An 18,693-nucleotide genomic window follows, 5' to 3' on the forward strand; every position below is an offset into this window, starting at 1 on the left:
CTGTTCATTAACACCAACATCAAAACTGTTCATTAACACCAACACCAAAACTGTACATTAACACCAACATCAAAACTGTTCATTAACACCAACATCAAAACTGTACATTAACACCAACACCAAAACTGTTCATTAACATCAACGCCAAAACTGTTCATTAACACCAACACCAAAACTGTACATTAACACCAACGCCAAAACGGTTCATTAACACCAACACCAAAACTGTTCATTAACACCAATGCTAAAACTGTTCTTTAACACCAACACCAAAACTGCTCATTAACACCAACACCAAAACCGTTCATTAACACCAAGAGTGACATTTGAAACAGTGGCTGACTACACCTGCACTGCTAATGTCCACTGCATGTAGATGATGAATATATTGTCATTTCTATCCTCAATGTGAAATTAAAGTCATGGGAACTTTATGCAAATAGCAGACTTACTACCAAGCTACATGGTTGTCTCCTTGGCATCAAGCAAGATGCCTGATTAATATCTGATGCGTCACTCTTATAAATACTGTATAGGGGGTTTCGAGTTTGTATTAAAAATATTCAAGAAAACACTTTCATAAAAGCAGTGAATTGTCACTTACTTTTGTATATACTAAGGGAGGCTGAAAGGTCACAAATCAGCTGCGGGACTTCAGTTCCTTTCATCACAGAAAACTCGATCGTGCAGTTGCCATCAGCCTCAAAACACGCCAGTATGTCGAGGTCTATCAAGAACTTTTTCTCAGCTTCAAGTTTTCTGATGGAGAATCTGACAGAGCAAAAAAATCAGTGTGAGACATAAAAATTAATAGGATATACCAGTAATCAGTCTTGTATTTGAGGGTTTGAATACGAGTCTGGAGGATGCTACTGTCACCAATTCAGTTTTATAATAAATCTAGTAAAACCGATATTTGCAATAGTCGACCTATTTTCTGTCTAAAATCCACTAATAAGTACTAAATATCCCCATTACAATGTATTTTATAGAATGTCACAAAGATACAAGATAATGAATTGTTCGTGTCTCTAAACGACAAAGAACATGACATTTCAATGGAATCAAAGTTTGAGGCAGTTACTGCAAAACAGTTGCCAGCTGACCAGTTCCATAGCCTTTTAACATTGCATTTGTGCTGGAGAAACTTACTCTATAATCCTCCATTAAATCTGTCATAAATATTGACTTAGTGAGTTCTTTAATTAAACTGAATTTATACATATGTGCCATAGTATTGGTACCACATGTGATATCAGTCACAAATAAAGGCACAGATTTTGCTTAGATTCAGAAATACTTGATGTAGAGCAAAATAAAAACAACAGATAAGAGTCTAACATTTTTAGCTGAAATGGATTCGATGTCTTTTACAGTTTCCATTGCAAAAGAAAATGCTGACAAAGCAACTAATTCGAGTGGAATTAATCAATTAAACAAATATGTGCCTTGAAGAAGTAGTCAGCAAGATGTTTAAGACAAGTTAATCTGAGCAAAATGGATGTGAACATTAAGCCACAAACAAAAATACTAATTAAACTAACCTCACCACTGAAAAGTAATACCCAAAACATTCTACAAAAGATAAAAAGCAAAAGATAAGACTGAAAATGGACACTCACTCAAAAGTTAGGAAGTCTAAAATGGTAAATCTTTCCTTCTTTCCTGCAAGAAAATAAGACATCATTGTAAAGTATTATACAACTGATACATGAAGTCATATGCGTAGAAATAGACAACTAAACCTTTGGTTTTTTAGAAACCTGACTACATGTCCATTCAAACTAGTTACTATTTATCTACACTGATACAAAGAGAAGATAAGTTTTGTTATATTATATTCTCTAATAATGGAAAGAACCAGGATGAGATGAAATTTTCTGTATTTTGTTATTAAATTGGATTCCTGATAAGAGGTATGCACATTCTGTCAGCAACACAGTCAACACAGCCAAATGCTAACATACTAATGAATAGTCCATCGGCAAAAGTCAAATGCTAACATACAAATGCATAGCATGTCAGCAACACAGTTAAATGCTAACATACTAATGCATAGTCTGTCAGCAACAGTCAAACGCTAACATACTAATGCATAGCATGTCAGCAACAGTCAAATGCTAACATACTAATGCATAGTCTGTCAGCAACACAGTCAAATGCTAACATACTAATGCATAGCATGTCAGCAACAGTCAAATGCTAACATACTAATGCATAGTATGTCAGGAACATAAATGCTAACATACTAATGCATAGCCTGTCAGCAACAGTCAAACGCTAACATACTAATGCATAGCATGTCAGCAACAGTCAAATGCTAACATACTAATGCATAGTCTGTCAGCAACACAGTCAAATGCTAACATACTAATGCATAGCATGTCAGCAACAGTCAAATGCTAACATACTAATGCATAGTATGTCAGGAAAATAAATGCTAACATATTAATGCATAGTCTGTCAGCAACAGTCAAATGCTAACATACTAATGCATAGTCTGTCAGCAACACAGTCAAATGCTAACATACTAATGCATAGTCTGTCAGCAACACAGTCAAATGCTAACATACTAATACAATAATGGGAGACTCAAAGATGATGGAACATAGGGCAAGAACTTGCCTGTAGACCGGAAGGAGGGTAACAATGGAACAAAAATAAATTCATAAAACAAACTACTGATGTAGTGTCTTGTCCCTTGGTCATTGTGTTAATTATGTGAAGGCATGTTTTGTATGCGACTTTATTTATTAATTTCTGACCCCAATCATTGTAGAGCAGAAGAGGGATTTCAAAGCTGGTTTTCTCAATGCTCCCAGACATTTTGTAGCTACACATGTCAATATCATAGGCCACATGGAAAGACAGGCCAAGCTTCTCAATGAAGATACAGCAATCCAGAGCTGTACAGGATTCTGGAATGTGGCAGTGGATGGGCATGTTTGCTGGAAACGAGGGCAGCTCAACAAAACTCAGTGGACATTCTGCAATAATAATGATAATTAATATTAATAATAATAATAATAACAACAACAAATTCATGAATCAACGTCACTTGTTGAAAGTAGGCAAATATGGTTTTGTAGCGGAAGACAGACTATGTTGGCAAAATAGCAAATGAGTCAAGAATCATTACACATATTTTAAACATTTGTAAATCAATACACTTCTGTTAAGATGGGTGATATCTAGAAGATCTGGGGAGATACCAATTCCTGTATTATCAACTGTCCCTGTTATAATGCATTTTCAGACTTTCTGCAATTTATTGTGATTTCAGTAAAAATGTTTCCTGTGAAGGCTTGGACAAGCTTGCATATGACCTATAATGATTACAATTCCTCCCTGGTAATTCCGCTTTAAATAAGCTGATTTATGTTTGGCACAGCGATCAGAAGACGCAGATCTATTTCTGGACCTTTCTGAAGTACGATGAATTAAAAGCAGTTCATAATAAAATCATAATGAATAGTCATATGCATTTCATTTAACAATGACTAACCTTAAGTGTCTAAGGCAGGTTGCTCAAATTTATAATTTCATTGCAACAAATCAAATTTCATCATCAAGGGAGACAATCAATGCAAGCATAAAGCATCAATAAAACAGCATGATGAAAACATTTGTTTGTCATTAGTCACAGAATACAATGTGTAGTAGCTCATAAAGTACTCACAATTCTGGAGGATGCACATGACCCATGTTGTATTAATTTTATCAAGTGGTCAGTGATGGATTGTCTTCGTACAGCCATTGTGTGATCCTGCACCTGGCTGCAGGGTTGCCATGCTTTTTAAAACAAAAATTTCCAGATTTTTTCCACAAGTCTTCTGGGTAAAATTATTTATTCTTTCAAGGACCAGTTATGACCATTACTTAACAGAATTTTAAAAAATTTGGTTTAGAAAACATATTTTTAAAATCAAAGGTGATTTCTATTTTTAGATGCTCCAATAACATCTAATTTATACATATGACCATGTACCAAAACACAGTATCACTGGAAGTACTGAAATACAGTCCAACCTGTACTAATGGTCATCCAAGTTCAGCAGTCACCTGGCTACAATGGCCATTCTAATTTTTCCTGTCAAAATTCTTTATAAATTTCATGTAATTACAGTCACCTGTCTTCTGTGATCTGCGGTTATGTTTCTTAACCAAGCAACAGTTTGATTCTACTTTCCATGATCAGCAGCCATGTGTTTCTAAACCAAGTAGTGGTTTCATCTTCTGTGGTTGGTAGCCATGTTTTACTTGAACAAGCAATAGGTTCACCCTGCCTTCCATGGTCATTGAAGCTTACCTGCAGTGACCACTCCAAGTATGCAAATTAAACTTTTTTTGTTTTATGAGCAAGGCATGGTACATATAAAAATATATTATGTGAATCAATGTTTACACAGTTCATATTTTGATTGTACCATAATCCAGTAAAACTCCAAGGTGTCAACATGTTGACTTCAAAAGTGGATTTTATCCTTACAGGAGAGGATCAAAGCTTGATAGTGGACAAAGTAGTTGTTTGGTTCCAGCAGAAATGAGAGCCAGGCAAACTCAGGTCCAAAGGGCTTTAAAAAATATAATGTCCAATTTTGATAATATTAATCCTGAGTGTAAGAGATCACACACTATAAAAAGAAATGACGAGATTAATGAACATGCTGGAAATGGTTCCAGGATGCCACATCCCAGAGAATCAATTTATCAAGTTGAGATAAAAAATCTCACATTAGAGGTATACTGCAGTAGTTATGTCCCTTACAGTTTAGAGGCTACTAACAATAGCCTCAACAAGATTCTTGTCATTCTCCAAACATGAAAGGTTGCAAACAAAGGCCAACTGTCTTTTGATCTGCTGACTTTGAGCAACTGCTTTAAATTTCAATCGTTTAAAGTATGAACACCTGTTTTCACACCTAATTATGCCAACTGCCCTAAAAAAAGTCAGTTGTGTGTATCACAATTACAGGCAACTAAAATGGGGATCGAGATATGTACAAAAAAACACAGATCAGTGACTCTTTCAAGACTTAGTTATGATTTAATGCACATGGTGGATCAAATATAGCACAGATACAGTACCATTTAATGCATATGGAGGATTAAATATAGTTAGGATACACTTTCATTGTGCAGAAGTTATTTTATGAAATTTTTATTTTTATTTTTGCTAAGAAGGTAAACTAAATAAATCTACCTTGGCAGCATACTACTGCTGATAATAATAATAATACATGTGAAATAATAATTATGTGCCAATCCTAATACAGAGACACATTATTTACTGCAGTCCACCTAGTGGGAATAGGGGAGGTAATTTATAAGATATTTTTTCCCTGATAGAGACATCAAAATGTTTTTGTCTTTCTGGAAGGGCTGGATTCTACATGTAGCTGAAAATAATTTCTAATGTTAATATATCAGATAATGAATTTGATAGAGAAATTCTTATCTCTTATGTAACTTACAGAAGTTGAGATGCTGAGCACTTTAAAAACTCTTTTAACGTAACTGAAAATAATTGTGTCAAATACCAGTATACCAAATCCCATCAACACAATATTATAACTGCAAAGGTCCTTTAAAGAAAGGGCAATTTTACTTTTGAAATGATCAAAAGTGTATCCTTCTAAACTACTCGACGAGTCTAATATTTTTCTAGTCCACCCTACCGTTCCTCCAACCGCTGACTGAGGGTGAGTATGGGTTTCTGGTGTAGTCACACTGGGGTTTCAGGAGGTGTTCTGTTATTCCTAACTGGTCAAGGAGGAGTTGTGTAGCTGCAGAGGTCAGCTGGCCAGCCAGTTGTGCAGTTTTGTTGGCCGCCATCTCTGAAACCCAGTTGGCCAGTGAGAACTCTGCAAAACACAAATGTACATTACGATAAAAGTTCATATTATTGTAAAGTTTACAGTATTGCTAAAAACTTTGAAGTTCCCATTTTGATAAAGAATGAATTATTGATGGAAGTAAAAACAACATACATGCAATTTCTAAATGTATACTTAATCTGAAGGAAACTGAAAATATTGTATAAAAGTAACATTTCTTGTTTTCTAACTCTATGGTGACCACATAAAATATACACCTTGAAGCTTTCTAAAAGCACCCAACCCTTCTTGAGAGCTGCCCCATCTTAAATGCATAAGAAAACATGCTACATGAGCCTTTGAGCATCAGCATATCATCATGTAGGCCTTTCTTTTCACCTGCAGTGCATTATATGTAACAGTGAACACATAAACATGCCATCCCTCCCAACACAGGGTGGCTTTTGTAGAGACTTCATCATGCTTAGAATACAAGTACTCTGACGTGTGGTCCATGGATGACACTGGTTCTGAATATAAACTACAGAAAATGGTGAACATTTTAAAGCTAAAGTCACAAATTCTAATCAACTAACCATACCTACAGATATTTAAAAGTGTCAGATTTAAGTGTGCATGAATTTATTGCTAGGATTTATTCTCTTCAATAAAACTTACTTTTAAAACTCTCATATGCACGGGCATTACATGCAGGTATTTCCTCGCCTTGCAGTAAGGGTATCCCATCCTCACTGGGTAAACACAGAGGTGGTTTGTCTCCATTAGGGATACATATCATTAGTTTCAAATCAACAATAAATCCAAGATTATTTTCCATCTTGTTGACTGTAAATCTGTTACAGAAAGAAAATGTCTTTCAAACTTATAGTTCTCAGAAATGAAAACTCTATTCAATTTGAGTATATAGAGACAGCACAATAAAAAAGGATCTAAAGAGTGTGAAATGAATAAAATAAAATATAAAGGTGACAAATATAAACTCTTTAAATATAGGATAAAAATTGTTTAAATAACTGCATACTTGGCGTGAAATGATACACCAGTGCCAGTTATCGATGATTCATGATGTATAACTTATGATACAGTACTGATACACATATCAACTTCATGGTACCGCGTCATCCTTAGAATGTATGCCAGTGGTAGGGTGCCGCCATTTTTTATGTTGCCATCTTGGTTGTATTTCCAGTAACAAGGTTATTGACAGACACTGACTTATCATCTATTCATATGCCATTCTCAACCATGACAAGATAAAAAGAAAAATACTTCCAATTATAATACCTGTTAGTTGTCAGTGATTTTAATTAAAAAATTTTGGCCATTTCAGGATGCTCCATTTGATCAGATGCAGGACTCATTTTGGTCACCACAGTCTAATTGTTCTGTGCTTCTTGAAAGCTTTAAAAACATCTAATTTTATGTCTTCATTTAAACTTGGATGGCATTACACTGTTATCTTCAAAACATAAGAACTATGCAATTTTCTTCGGCAAAGAAAATCTTATCTAGAACATGTTTAAGTGTACTCACTGCAGACACAAAATAACTGCTACGGACACATGCACTCATTACTATCAGTGAAAAATGAAATTATTGACAACACATATTCACCTTCAACAAATTAAGGCAAGGTCACTACAACTCATGCAAGGTCATCATGCAAGGTCACTATAACTCATGCAAGGTCATCATGCAAGGTCACTATAACTTGGAACTAGCTCCCTTGCAAATTCTGTGCTCATGTTTGTTTTATCCCATCATGACGTTCAGTCACTGATTACAAATATCAACATAAAAGAAGACATTCCAAACTTATTCCCCAATTTAAATACTTTACTGGTCATTTAATAGAATATTTTGCACAAAACATATCTGTTACTTCGATTCTATTTGGATTGAATTTTGATGCAATGTTTCAGTTGTGTCACACAGTCATTTATCTATAGTTATTTCTGAATGGTAGTTATTGTTTTATACTGGACTTGAACAAACAATATCAAACAATGATAACTGAATGTAACATATTTCACTACATGACACACCAGAAGTGTAGCCTTCACATTCAATCCAGGAAGACAAGATACAAATAACTTCTTTTAAAAGTGGTCATTAAATCATCAGTTAAGTATTAACTCATACATGAGGAACAAGTCTAGAATATGTCTCCTTTACTTTGATATATGTCATAGGATATAAGATTGACTAATCATTTCATACATGAGGAACAAGTCTAGAAAATGTCTCCTTTACTTTGATATATGTCATAGGATACAAGATTGACTAATCATTTCATACATGAGGAACAAGTCAAGAATATGTCTCCTTTACTTTGATATATGTCATAGGATACAAGATTGACTAATCATTTCATACATGAGGAACAAGTCTAGAATATGTCTCCTTTACTTTGATATATGTCATAGGATACAAGATTGACTGATCATTTCACCCTTGCTGCATACCCTCAAAAACTACAAGATTTTGGCTGACTGTACATCATTATCTTCCTTAACTGAGTTCACATAAAGAATGTGTTCCATGGTCAATGGACACTGGCAAGGTATGCACTCTGGTCAATGTTCACTGTTTAGGACATATGCACGAGTCCAATATGTGCATCCTATCTGTGATTACAACACTACCTCATCATCTCTGTAATTTGTTCTATCTGAAGAATGCCACTCTCAAAATGTGGCTTTGATGTTATCATATTAGTTTGCACTTTCATCTGACATATATTACCATGAAGAACATGCCAGTTTTTACAAAATTTAAGGTCAGTATATGGAATATGAAACAGGTAACTGCCGTGAAACTTTGAATGCTTTCTCTGCCCTTTCCTTATTTTTCAAACCAATGTGACTCGGTAGCCAACAGCAGTGAATACTTTTTGGATAAAGTATTAGCCAATCATGTTTCTTTGAGACCTGGAATGTTAAAGGGTTGTCAGCTTTTATGTTTGCAACGTTTTCAGTTTGAAATTAGAATCTATAATTTTGAGGTGTCATTGCAGTTCAACCATTTCAGAATGGTTATAATTTGTGTGGTAAAAATGGATGCTTTCTCCAGAAACCAATTCAAGATGGTACCATTAGGGTTCTGCAATGACAGCAACAAAATTCTCTATATCTTTCAATATGGCTCTACACAAGAAAGCATAGCCACAATAGGAAACTCTGTAAAATGAGAGGCTTTGCTGAGTACATTATAAATTGGCAAAGATCAAAAATTATTTTGGGGAATTCTGATAGACAATTTGGTGATTTGGGAACTAATAACTCAACAGTATTTCCAGCATTGATATTTGCTGTTTCTAAGGCATGACACATTTGTGCACCAAAAAGTATAATGAAATTTGGTTTCAGAACACAAAAAGTTTGGCATCATATGTGAGATTAGATGGATTAAAAGATGGTTTGCAAGTATACTTAAAAGCCAAGTTCATTCATCCAGAAAAAGTGATGGTTCATTTGCCTGAGGTTATCTGAAGAAGGAGTTCTAAATGCAGTCCCAACTGTGCATCAGATACAATTGGTAAGTTTTACAAGCTAACCCATACACAAATGAGCCATAGTCAGACCCTCTGGTCTGCTCCCCAATTTGTGTTGAAAATAACTTGTATTAAACCCCAGGGCTTTTTGACATTTGTCCCTGATGTATCTAATATATGGAAGGAAACCTGTTTTATGAAACAATGTTTAATGGTGTCTTGCAGGCTGACGGCTATTGAAGAGCAAGTTTCTTTTATGTGTGATACTATTACTATCAGCAAGAATTACTTGAAAAGTGTAATCGATTTCAAAGTTCAGTACGTGTACCTGTTTCAAGTGTTGCCATTTTTGACATAATCCCTAAGCCTGGTAGCCTACTTGGGGAATAATTAAGATTGCAACTCTGAAAATAGGTAGTGATCTATTGAAACAGAATTTTTTTTCAAGTCATTCTATTTACACTGATTAATACAATCTGTCTCCCATTGTATGCTACATTTTTCAAGTCATTCTGTTTAAACTGATCAATACAGTCTGTCACCTATTGTATGTTACATTTTACAAGCCATTCTATTTAAACTGATTGATACAGTTTGTCACTCACTGTATGTTACATTTTTAAAGTCATTCTGTTTAAACAGATTAATAGTCTAACAGATTAATACAGTCTGTCACCCATTGTATGTTACATTTTTCAAGCCATTCTTTTGAAACAGGTTAATACAGTGTGTCACACATTGCATGTTATATTTTTAAAGTCATTCCATTTAAACTGATTAATGCAGTCTGTCACACTGTATTTTACATTTTTAAAGTCATTCTATTTAAACTGATTTATACAGTCTGTCACACATTGCAAGCTACATTTTTCAAGTCATTCTATTTAACTGATTAATACAGTCTGTCACACATTGCAAGCTACATTTTTAAGTCATTCTATTTAACTGATTAATACAGTCTGTCACTCATTGTATGTCCCTTTTTGCAATTCATTATCTCATGAATACACATGACAAAATAAACACCACTTACTTGATCTGGATAGCACCATCTGCCAGTGTCAGTATGTGTTCCTCACCTGAAAATAAAATTAAAATGAAATACAACTTTAAGAAAGGTAACTTTGAAATTTTAAGACTAATTAACTGCAAGAAAAATTTGTTTTTATATCATCAAAGATCCAGGCTATTCAATATCATTAAAAACTATTATCTGTTATGTATTTTTTTTAGTTGAATATCATATCCAAGGGTCATTACATTTAAAAAGATGGGCAAAGAGACCTTGTTGCAAACTGTCCAAAAATTAATAATAGCTCTCATAACATAGTCATGATCATGAATCTCATTAAACAGATTCCATTTTTAAATTAAACTTGTTTAATATTTATATTAGACGTTAATTTACTTTTGACTCATGGGAAATCAATTTGACAGCATAATTTCCTATCATTAGACATCTTATATTTGTGTCACTATACAGTAACATGATAATCTTACAGTCTTCAGTATAAGGTGGCCTAACTTTTAACATGGGACACTTTTAATACTACTACTACTAATAGTAATAATAAACTTTGTTTCATGAGGGTAACTCATTTTAAATATATTATTCTCCCCAGATGCCCTTAGGATGAAAAAACTATTGTAAATACAAAATGTATAACAAAGCATACAAGTATATTAAGTACATCTAGCACATGGTATTGATAATAATTGGAGTACATGCATTTCAAAACTAACAATGAAAATTACTTTTGAGATAATTCTCAATCGTTTTCAAAGGCATATAGATTTGTTTCTCATTTAATGTTTTATGGGAGAGTTTATTTCAATAAACACCTCCAAAGTAAATGAATGATTCTTGTTGTCTTTGTTTTTGGCAATCATGTTAGTAGATAGTTCTTTGCTACTGATACAAATTAAATTCCTTGGTATTGTTTCTGACTTGATACAAAAGATGTTATGCAAATATGTTGACCAAATAGTTTCTTTGTTTTGAACATTATTACAGACTCAGAGTATAGTAACCTGTACTCAGTCATGTCAAAGCAGAGTATAAGAACCTGTACTCAGTCATGTCAAAGTAGAATTTTGGATGATGCGTCCAAAAGCAAATTACAATAAGTGTGTGTGTGTGTGTTTTAGATTTTTAACACAGCTTTAACAATTTTTTCAGTCGTATCGCTATCATGTCTGCAGTGTGGCACTTAATAGTTATGTCTAGCACTGTGGCATCATGCTGCAGACATGTAGCATAATGTCCCACCCAGTCACATTATCCTGACACCAGGCCGACCAGTCCTAACACTAACTTCTTAATGCTGAGTGTCAAGTGAGGCAGCTGCTAGTACAATTTTTATAAGTCTTAGGGTATGACTTAACCAGTGTTTGAACCTGATACCTCCTACATACAATGCAAATGCTCCAACATATTATGCCACAAGAGCAGTAGTTACAATAAATTGTTCAGGTTCTTTTTTTAAGTTTATGCATCCTTTCAATAATATTTTCAATCAAATATCTTCTGACTTTAATAATAATAATAATAATAATAATAATAATGATTATGTCCATCTGTCCATCCATCCATCCATCATAGTCTCTCCAAAGCTCCTGCACATATCTGCAGTGACCATTCCATGTATGTACATTCAGCTTATTCTGTTTGATGAGTAAGGCATGGTGTGTGTGTGTGTGATTTGGATTTGTAACGTAGCTTTAACAATTTTGTAGTCATATTTCTATGACATCTGCAATGTGACAGTTTATAGTGATGTCTAGTACTGGGGCATCATGCCGCAGACATGTAGCAACATGTCCCACCCAGTCACATTATCCTGACACCAGGCCGACCAGTCCTAACATTAACCACTTAATGCTCAGCGCCAAACAAGGCAGCTGTTAGTACCATTTCTTTAAGTCTTTGGTATGACTCGGTTGGGGATCAAACCCACGATCTTCTGCTTCCGACACAGACGCTCTAACCACTAGGCCACTGGAGCAGTTTGATCCAATCAGAACATTGCCATTGCAAGGCCTGGTGTTATTATAAAGGTATATTACCTGAATCAATGTTTAAACATTTCATATTTCTATTGTACTCATGGTAAATACTGAAAGCACATAGCACATAAATGTGGTAGTCATGTGATGCAACAAAACCATTGCTGACACGTTCTATTCTTGATGAATCTGTCTCCAAGTTTCTGGTCCTTGTTCTCTAAATAATATCTTCAGAATTATGTCTTCATTCTTTGACAAACATTATGTGAGTTTATTACTTTTTTAATTTTGTACATCATTGGAAAGGGGGTGTTGATATCACATGGCTATTGAACCTTGGATGTCATTAACAAGTAAGTTGCGAGATTTTTGTTGTCATGTGACTGGCAATGCAAATGGCAAGCACCAGGTAAATTTGATCAACCTGTAGTTTCATCTCAACTGTAACCAGATTAAATACATAACAATTATAATATTCACAATTTTCCAAAAAATTATTTTCCAATCAATTTCATGCAGATATGACTTGATGTAACATCATTTAAGTTTTCTAAGACTGCTGGTAAGTGGCTACCTTATGCTATGCCACCACTGCATATCTACTCATGTGATAAATGGAATAGTGAATAGTATATCTTCTGGAACCTGAGACTCAAAATCTGGGAGAAACAAAGTTGTGCTGCACTATTATATGACACACATGATAGAATTTTCAACTTTGTATTTTACGAGTTTCATAACACGAGTTGTAAAACGGTGTATTCGCAATGAGCCAAGTGAACTTTAGCTGTCATAGCAATTCATGAAAATATCTACAATTTGGCACTACAGATATGGAATAATGTGATTACATTTGACTGAATAGAGAAATGTGGCACAATACTTGCTTGTTGAAATTATCTTGAACGTAGGTAAACAGCATTCTAAAATGCTAGGCCAGATCTCTGCAATTTGACCTTAGCTTTTGATCTGAAGGACACTTATCACCCCAAACCTGTAAGGAAATTCTGTCACAACTTTGAAGGATAGTGAAGTTTTGGACAACACTAAGGCAGAAATAAAGATGCTTCAAACAAACTTTAAACAAACTACTATTTAATATTACAAGATTGTTGGTCAGCAAGTAAAAGCTGACAATTTATCAAAATTAATTCGTAAAATTTTCATTATCACTAAGTGCTGTTGCAGTAAAAAAAAACATGGGACCCAGGGTAGGCACTTTTAATATAGAATAGTCACCCATAGATCCATTTAGAATTTTGTATTGTTTTCATATGAATCCTTTGGGTAATCCGAGTAGCCTAAAATATATTTTGAAAAAAATGTGCCTTCCCCAGGTACCATGTATGTTTAAATGGAATAGCCCTAAGACAATCTGCAAACATTTGCAACTACTGTACATGTCCAACTTGTGAAATAAACTAGTATTCTGTCTAGGGTAAGGATTTGGGGGGAGGGTGGTCGAAAACACGAACTTTAAAAAATGGAATATGCTCCAACTCTATCTGCCATAAGCAGATCTTTTAGAGATGTAAAAACATTACCCTTTACAGTATAGTTACTTACCCCAGTCCAGTGTTATAAAGCGTTCACTGAATCTATGTGGTCCAAATGCCATGTCAATATGGAAGTCACACGGATCTAGTTTAAACCAGAAAGGGATGTATCGTTGCACAACCAGGGTACTGAATGGAACAGGAATGGCAAAGTTAAGACAGCACTGCAGGCCAAAACAATTATCTGGCATCTGACACAACACAACATTCTTCAAGGACTTTGGTAATTTTGTGAGAAATGATGTTAGGTTCCACGGACAGCCTATAAAAGAATGAGAATAAAGTTTCCATCATATACAATTATTGCCAATTTAGCCAGTTAATTCACAAAGGCTTTATTCATTTGGAGAGCAGTCTATTGATGTAATCTACATGTTGTTTATAATAAATTTACTTAAATTATAAAACTTCTTGCTCTTAACCAGATATGTGTCAATACAGTATGGATGCACCAAGCAACAATGTGCAAAGAAGTCAAACAAGGGCCATAATCCTATTTTAAAATGTTGGAGAATGATTAAAACAACTTGATCCAGACCTTCATAATTTAACACCAATCCATCAAGTTACTGACGTAAACAAAATTCACAATTAAATGACAGAACAATTTGTGACATGACAAAACAGACAGGTAAGAGTAACCATGCTTTATACTACTGTGCTCCCTCACTATAAAGTCCCTCAATATACTGCTGCCCTCTTATACTGCAGGTATGCTCAAGGATCCCATAATAATTGGTCATGTTTTGTTTGTCTTAGTAACTTAAACTATTTCACTTCATTTTATGCTAGGCCATGAATTACTGAATTTCCTCATGAAATAATTGTGATAATTCACTGGGATGAAATAAGATAAATATTTTCACTGCTGCATCAATAAAATTACAACCAGAATTGTCTGAGCTACTTTTAGACACTTGCATGATCTAGTGGTATTAAGGTCACCTCACATACAGATAAACTCAAATAGAATAAATTGGCATACATTTTTTTTCTTAAACTTTATGTTAGGAAGAAGAATTATGTTACTACTGATATTTTCTGTGTGAATATACACAAAACACAGCAAAATATAAATGAAACAGCTGATATTATCATGCAGGACTTCAATATTGCTAGCCAATATTTTTCAGCAAAATATAAAATGAAAATTTGAATAATGGATATATTTCATATCTTTGCCACTTGTGAAAATTGTAATGATAAAGTCTTGTTGACAGATCTCTCAATATAAGGCTTCCTCAAGTCTATTTATGGCATTTAAAAATAGCATTATAAAGAGAGAGTACTGTATCTTCATAATGTAATTTCTGGGTATAAATAGTGCACAAGCGTTAACAAGGGCAAATAAATAATTTGGCACATAGCTATTAATACTGTAAAACAACATACCTTCAGGAGGCTCTTGCAGCACACATTTACCTTCAGAGAAGTATTTCTACAGACAAAATAAAATTGAAATTCTGAAGAGATAGTGGGACAATGTAAAAAAATTCTCATTCAGCAAATGGTATCATGAAGCTACTTTTTAGAAGGTTAATTGGCTTGAAAATGAGGTTCAATAGTTTCTAAACAATAATCATTTTATCTTGGGTCATTAAATCTATGGTTTACAGCAATATCATGAAGCTACTAATTAAAAAGTTAATTGGCTTGAAAATGAGGTTCTAAACAAAGATCATTTTATCTTGGGTCATTAAATCTATGGTTTACAGCAATATCATGAAGCTACTAATTAAAAGGTTAATTGGCTTGAAAATGAGGTTCTAAACAATGATTATTTTATCTTGGGTCATTAAATCTATGGTTTACAGCAAGCAAAAATCCACAAAACTGGTACTCCATGAAAATTATGAATTCACAATACTAGTTAATAACTAAAAGAACTAAATTTTATTTTGGTCAAATGAGACACAAGCTTACCTTAATTCCGAGTGCTTCTAGAAGCAAATTAAATGCTTCTTCAGTCAGAGCTCCACCAACAGCATTTTTCAGGCCTTCAAAAGTTAAAGCTGAAACAGAAAATGTCATAGAATATAATGAGATGGATCTCACTTCTGTCAGACGTGGAACTGGAGTAGTAGTAGTAGTAACAGAGTTTAATAATACGTCAGCACAATACTAGCTGTACAATGCAAATTAGAGGTCAAGCTATAAACATTCACATGTAAGGAACTGCACGCAAGTCTGGGACGATACTGCCTTCCTGATAAATATAAAAGGAGCTGCTAAATGAAGAAGGTAAAGACGTTGAAACGTGTAAATAAAATGACACCTAAAGACAAAAAATATAGAACAGAGTCAAGATGTTTTAACTGCTCTGGTGGTACACTATACTGTTTCTTCATTGAGTTAACATCAAAAATTTTTGTATCAATGGGTGAAGTGACAAACTTTACAAGACTGCATTCCACTGTCAGTGTGCACACTCTGGTCAAGATCCACACTTCAGGAGGTATGCACAAAGTATGTACATGTTCCCAATATGCAATTAGCACATGGATAATTTGCTATTCATGGAGCCCATTTTTTCTTAACAAACAATCTGAATATGTCAGACATGATATTTCATATGGATAAATGCCTATTCACTCTGCATTGTAGAGCATCTAAGAATGACATTTTCCGTCAAGGTGTGGATATCATATTAATGATATGACCTATGATGTCCTTGTTTGTCCTTTCCAGGTGAAGAGGAAATTCCATCATATTCGGATATTAGTTGGAGCTCGTCTTTGTGATCCACTGTTTCTCATGGACAATGCTCTTGCCATAAGTAGAACTACCTTTAAAGCTACCATTGAGGCTGTTTTGCTCAGGTCAGGTTATCATTCACATCACTATAATGTACATACCTGTCACATTGCAGCAGATACCAGTGCTGATAAGGCTGGAATTCCGTACCATAATAATAATAATAATAATGCTGAAAATATTTATGGTAGGAAACATTATTAGGTCTTTAAGTTTGTTCTTGCAGTCGAATCTGATCCAGCCTTGGGTCGATGGTCCTTTAATGTATCTTGTAGATATATTCAGGTGCACTCTGATAGAATAGAGCTTGCTTTGTGTTGAGGCATATATCACAGCGTGTGCCTCACTTGTCGGTGCACACTTGTGTCGATCAATGCACTATTCTGCTTCTTTACTTAGTGATACCATCATACAAATTTGGAACACATCAGAGACATTGTATAGCTTGTTCTTGCCAGTCATTCATTTTCACATCCTTTGCTACATTGTCATTCCAGCTGTATTTTCTATTAGTGAACATGTGAATTCCTAACTGGTTATCAAATACATATATCTAATATTGTTACCTTTAGGCACATCTGGATTATTATGCAGTTTGAAATCTAGTTCATCCATTTTCCATGTTATTGCATTCTCAGTCATTATTATGTTTCTTTATCTATACATTTCCTTAAATTGGGGGCATTTGTTACAGTTGCACTGTTCCATAGTCACAAGACTCCCTTCACTTTGTTTGGGCCATTGCCAAGTTTCATGCATTCACAACTTTGCTTTTGACCCCCAATTTGTGTCAGCTCTTAACTGTACTCAACTAATAAGCCCATATACTTCAAACACGCTACCTACAGTGCATGTATGGAGTACTGGCTGATGTTTGTTGTCATAACAATTCTCAGAATCAGACTTATCGAGTTTCAGTTATCAGTGTCCCAATATACCTCGTATCAGACCCTTGCTGTTCCATATACAGGTGCTGGACACTCTTCACAGCCCTACAAACTCCCCCAAGTCTCTCTTCCTCAGGTGTTCCCATAGAAACCATTCAGAGCTCAGCTGGTGCAGTGTGCTGTGACAGGATTTGCCCTAATTATGCCAATTTTTTTATATATTAACTATAAAGTTTATATTGAACCTATGTATTGTGTATTATTTAAATTAGCACAAAGATACATTATCTTTGAGATTTTCTTCTGAATGAGGGATGACAGTCTCTAACAACAGGTTTCATGTTATTAAGCTTGTTTATGGAGTTTTAATTCCATATATTTTACCAAGTATGAAGAACAACTCTACCCTGAATCAGGATATGGAATCTTTGAAACGGGTAAATGCAGGGCATGGAATCTTCCAAACAGGTAAATGCAGGGCAGCTCTGGCTGCTTTGTCTGTACTTTAATTACTCTTAATACAAATACTGCAAAGTAGCCAACAGCACAGAATACCTTTTCTAGATTCTATAAGTAAATCATGTTTCTGCCAGATTCAGGATATTAAAGGATACTCAGATTTACTAAAGATTTACAAGGTTCTCAGTGTGGAAAGAGAATCCCAAAATATCAGTATCTGCTATAATTTCTGCAGTAGAAATGGAGGCTTACTGCTGCAACCAGATCAAGATGGTGCCATGGGGTGTTGCAGTGGGATCTACAAAGCATGTTTCCATCCTTCAAACAGTCTGTATACATGGATGTAGAGGCACACAAAGAGATTTTGATTTCACTGAATATTCTTTGAAACTTGACAGGAACTGTTAAGGACTTTTTGAATTTGCAAAGGTCCAATAGAGAGGTTTTGACAAATACAGTGGCATTTGGTATTACAGACTTTTGTTACAGTTGCTATATTTTTTTTATTGCAATGGTGTGGATGAACTTGTTTATCAAAACATGGAGACTAGAACTGGCAAAATATTTCAAGTTAAAAAATGAACTTTTACATTATTAAACTTTATAAATGGATGAAGTTAATTTCAACCAAAATAAAATGAAAAACCCAATTTCTAAGTTTTCATGGAACACTAAACCATTTTCAGACAAACCCTGGATTA

The 18,693-nt window shown here is 34.5% G+C and overlaps 1 protein-coding gene across 1 annotated transcript in view; it reads right to left on the reverse strand.

Annotated features, from left to right (window-relative positions):
- The window catches only part of LOC149782249 (uncharacterized), a 665,894-nt gene that overhangs the window by 536,522 nt on the left and 110,679 nt on the right, over positions 1-18,693 (reverse strand). The window contains exons 35-43 of the mRNA XM_089935099.1: positions 15,816-15,904; positions 15,285-15,330; positions 13,903-14,154; positions 10,364-10,409; positions 6,495-6,670; positions 5,679-5,864; positions 2,766-2,987; positions 1,545-1,575; positions 605-771 (exon numbers count right to left, since the gene is read on the reverse strand). Of these exons, the coding sequence (XP_089791225.1) occupies positions 605-771; positions 1,545-1,575; positions 2,766-2,987; positions 5,679-5,864; positions 6,495-6,670; positions 10,364-10,409; positions 13,903-14,154; positions 15,285-15,330; positions 15,816-15,904 (1,215 nt within the window). The remainder of the gene's footprint in view (positions 1-604; positions 772-1,544; positions 1,576-2,765; positions 2,988-5,678; positions 5,865-6,494; positions 6,671-10,363; positions 10,410-13,902; positions 14,155-15,284; positions 15,331-15,815; positions 15,905-18,693) is intronic.

The sequence above is a fragment of the Sinohyriopsis cumingii genome, chromosome 15, assembly GCF_028554795.1.
Source record: "Sinohyriopsis cumingii isolate HCF-2022 chromosome 15, ASM2855479v2, whole genome shotgun sequence".
Lineage (NCBI taxonomy): Eukaryota > Metazoa > Mollusca > Bivalvia > Unionida > Unionidae > Sinohyriopsis > Sinohyriopsis cumingii.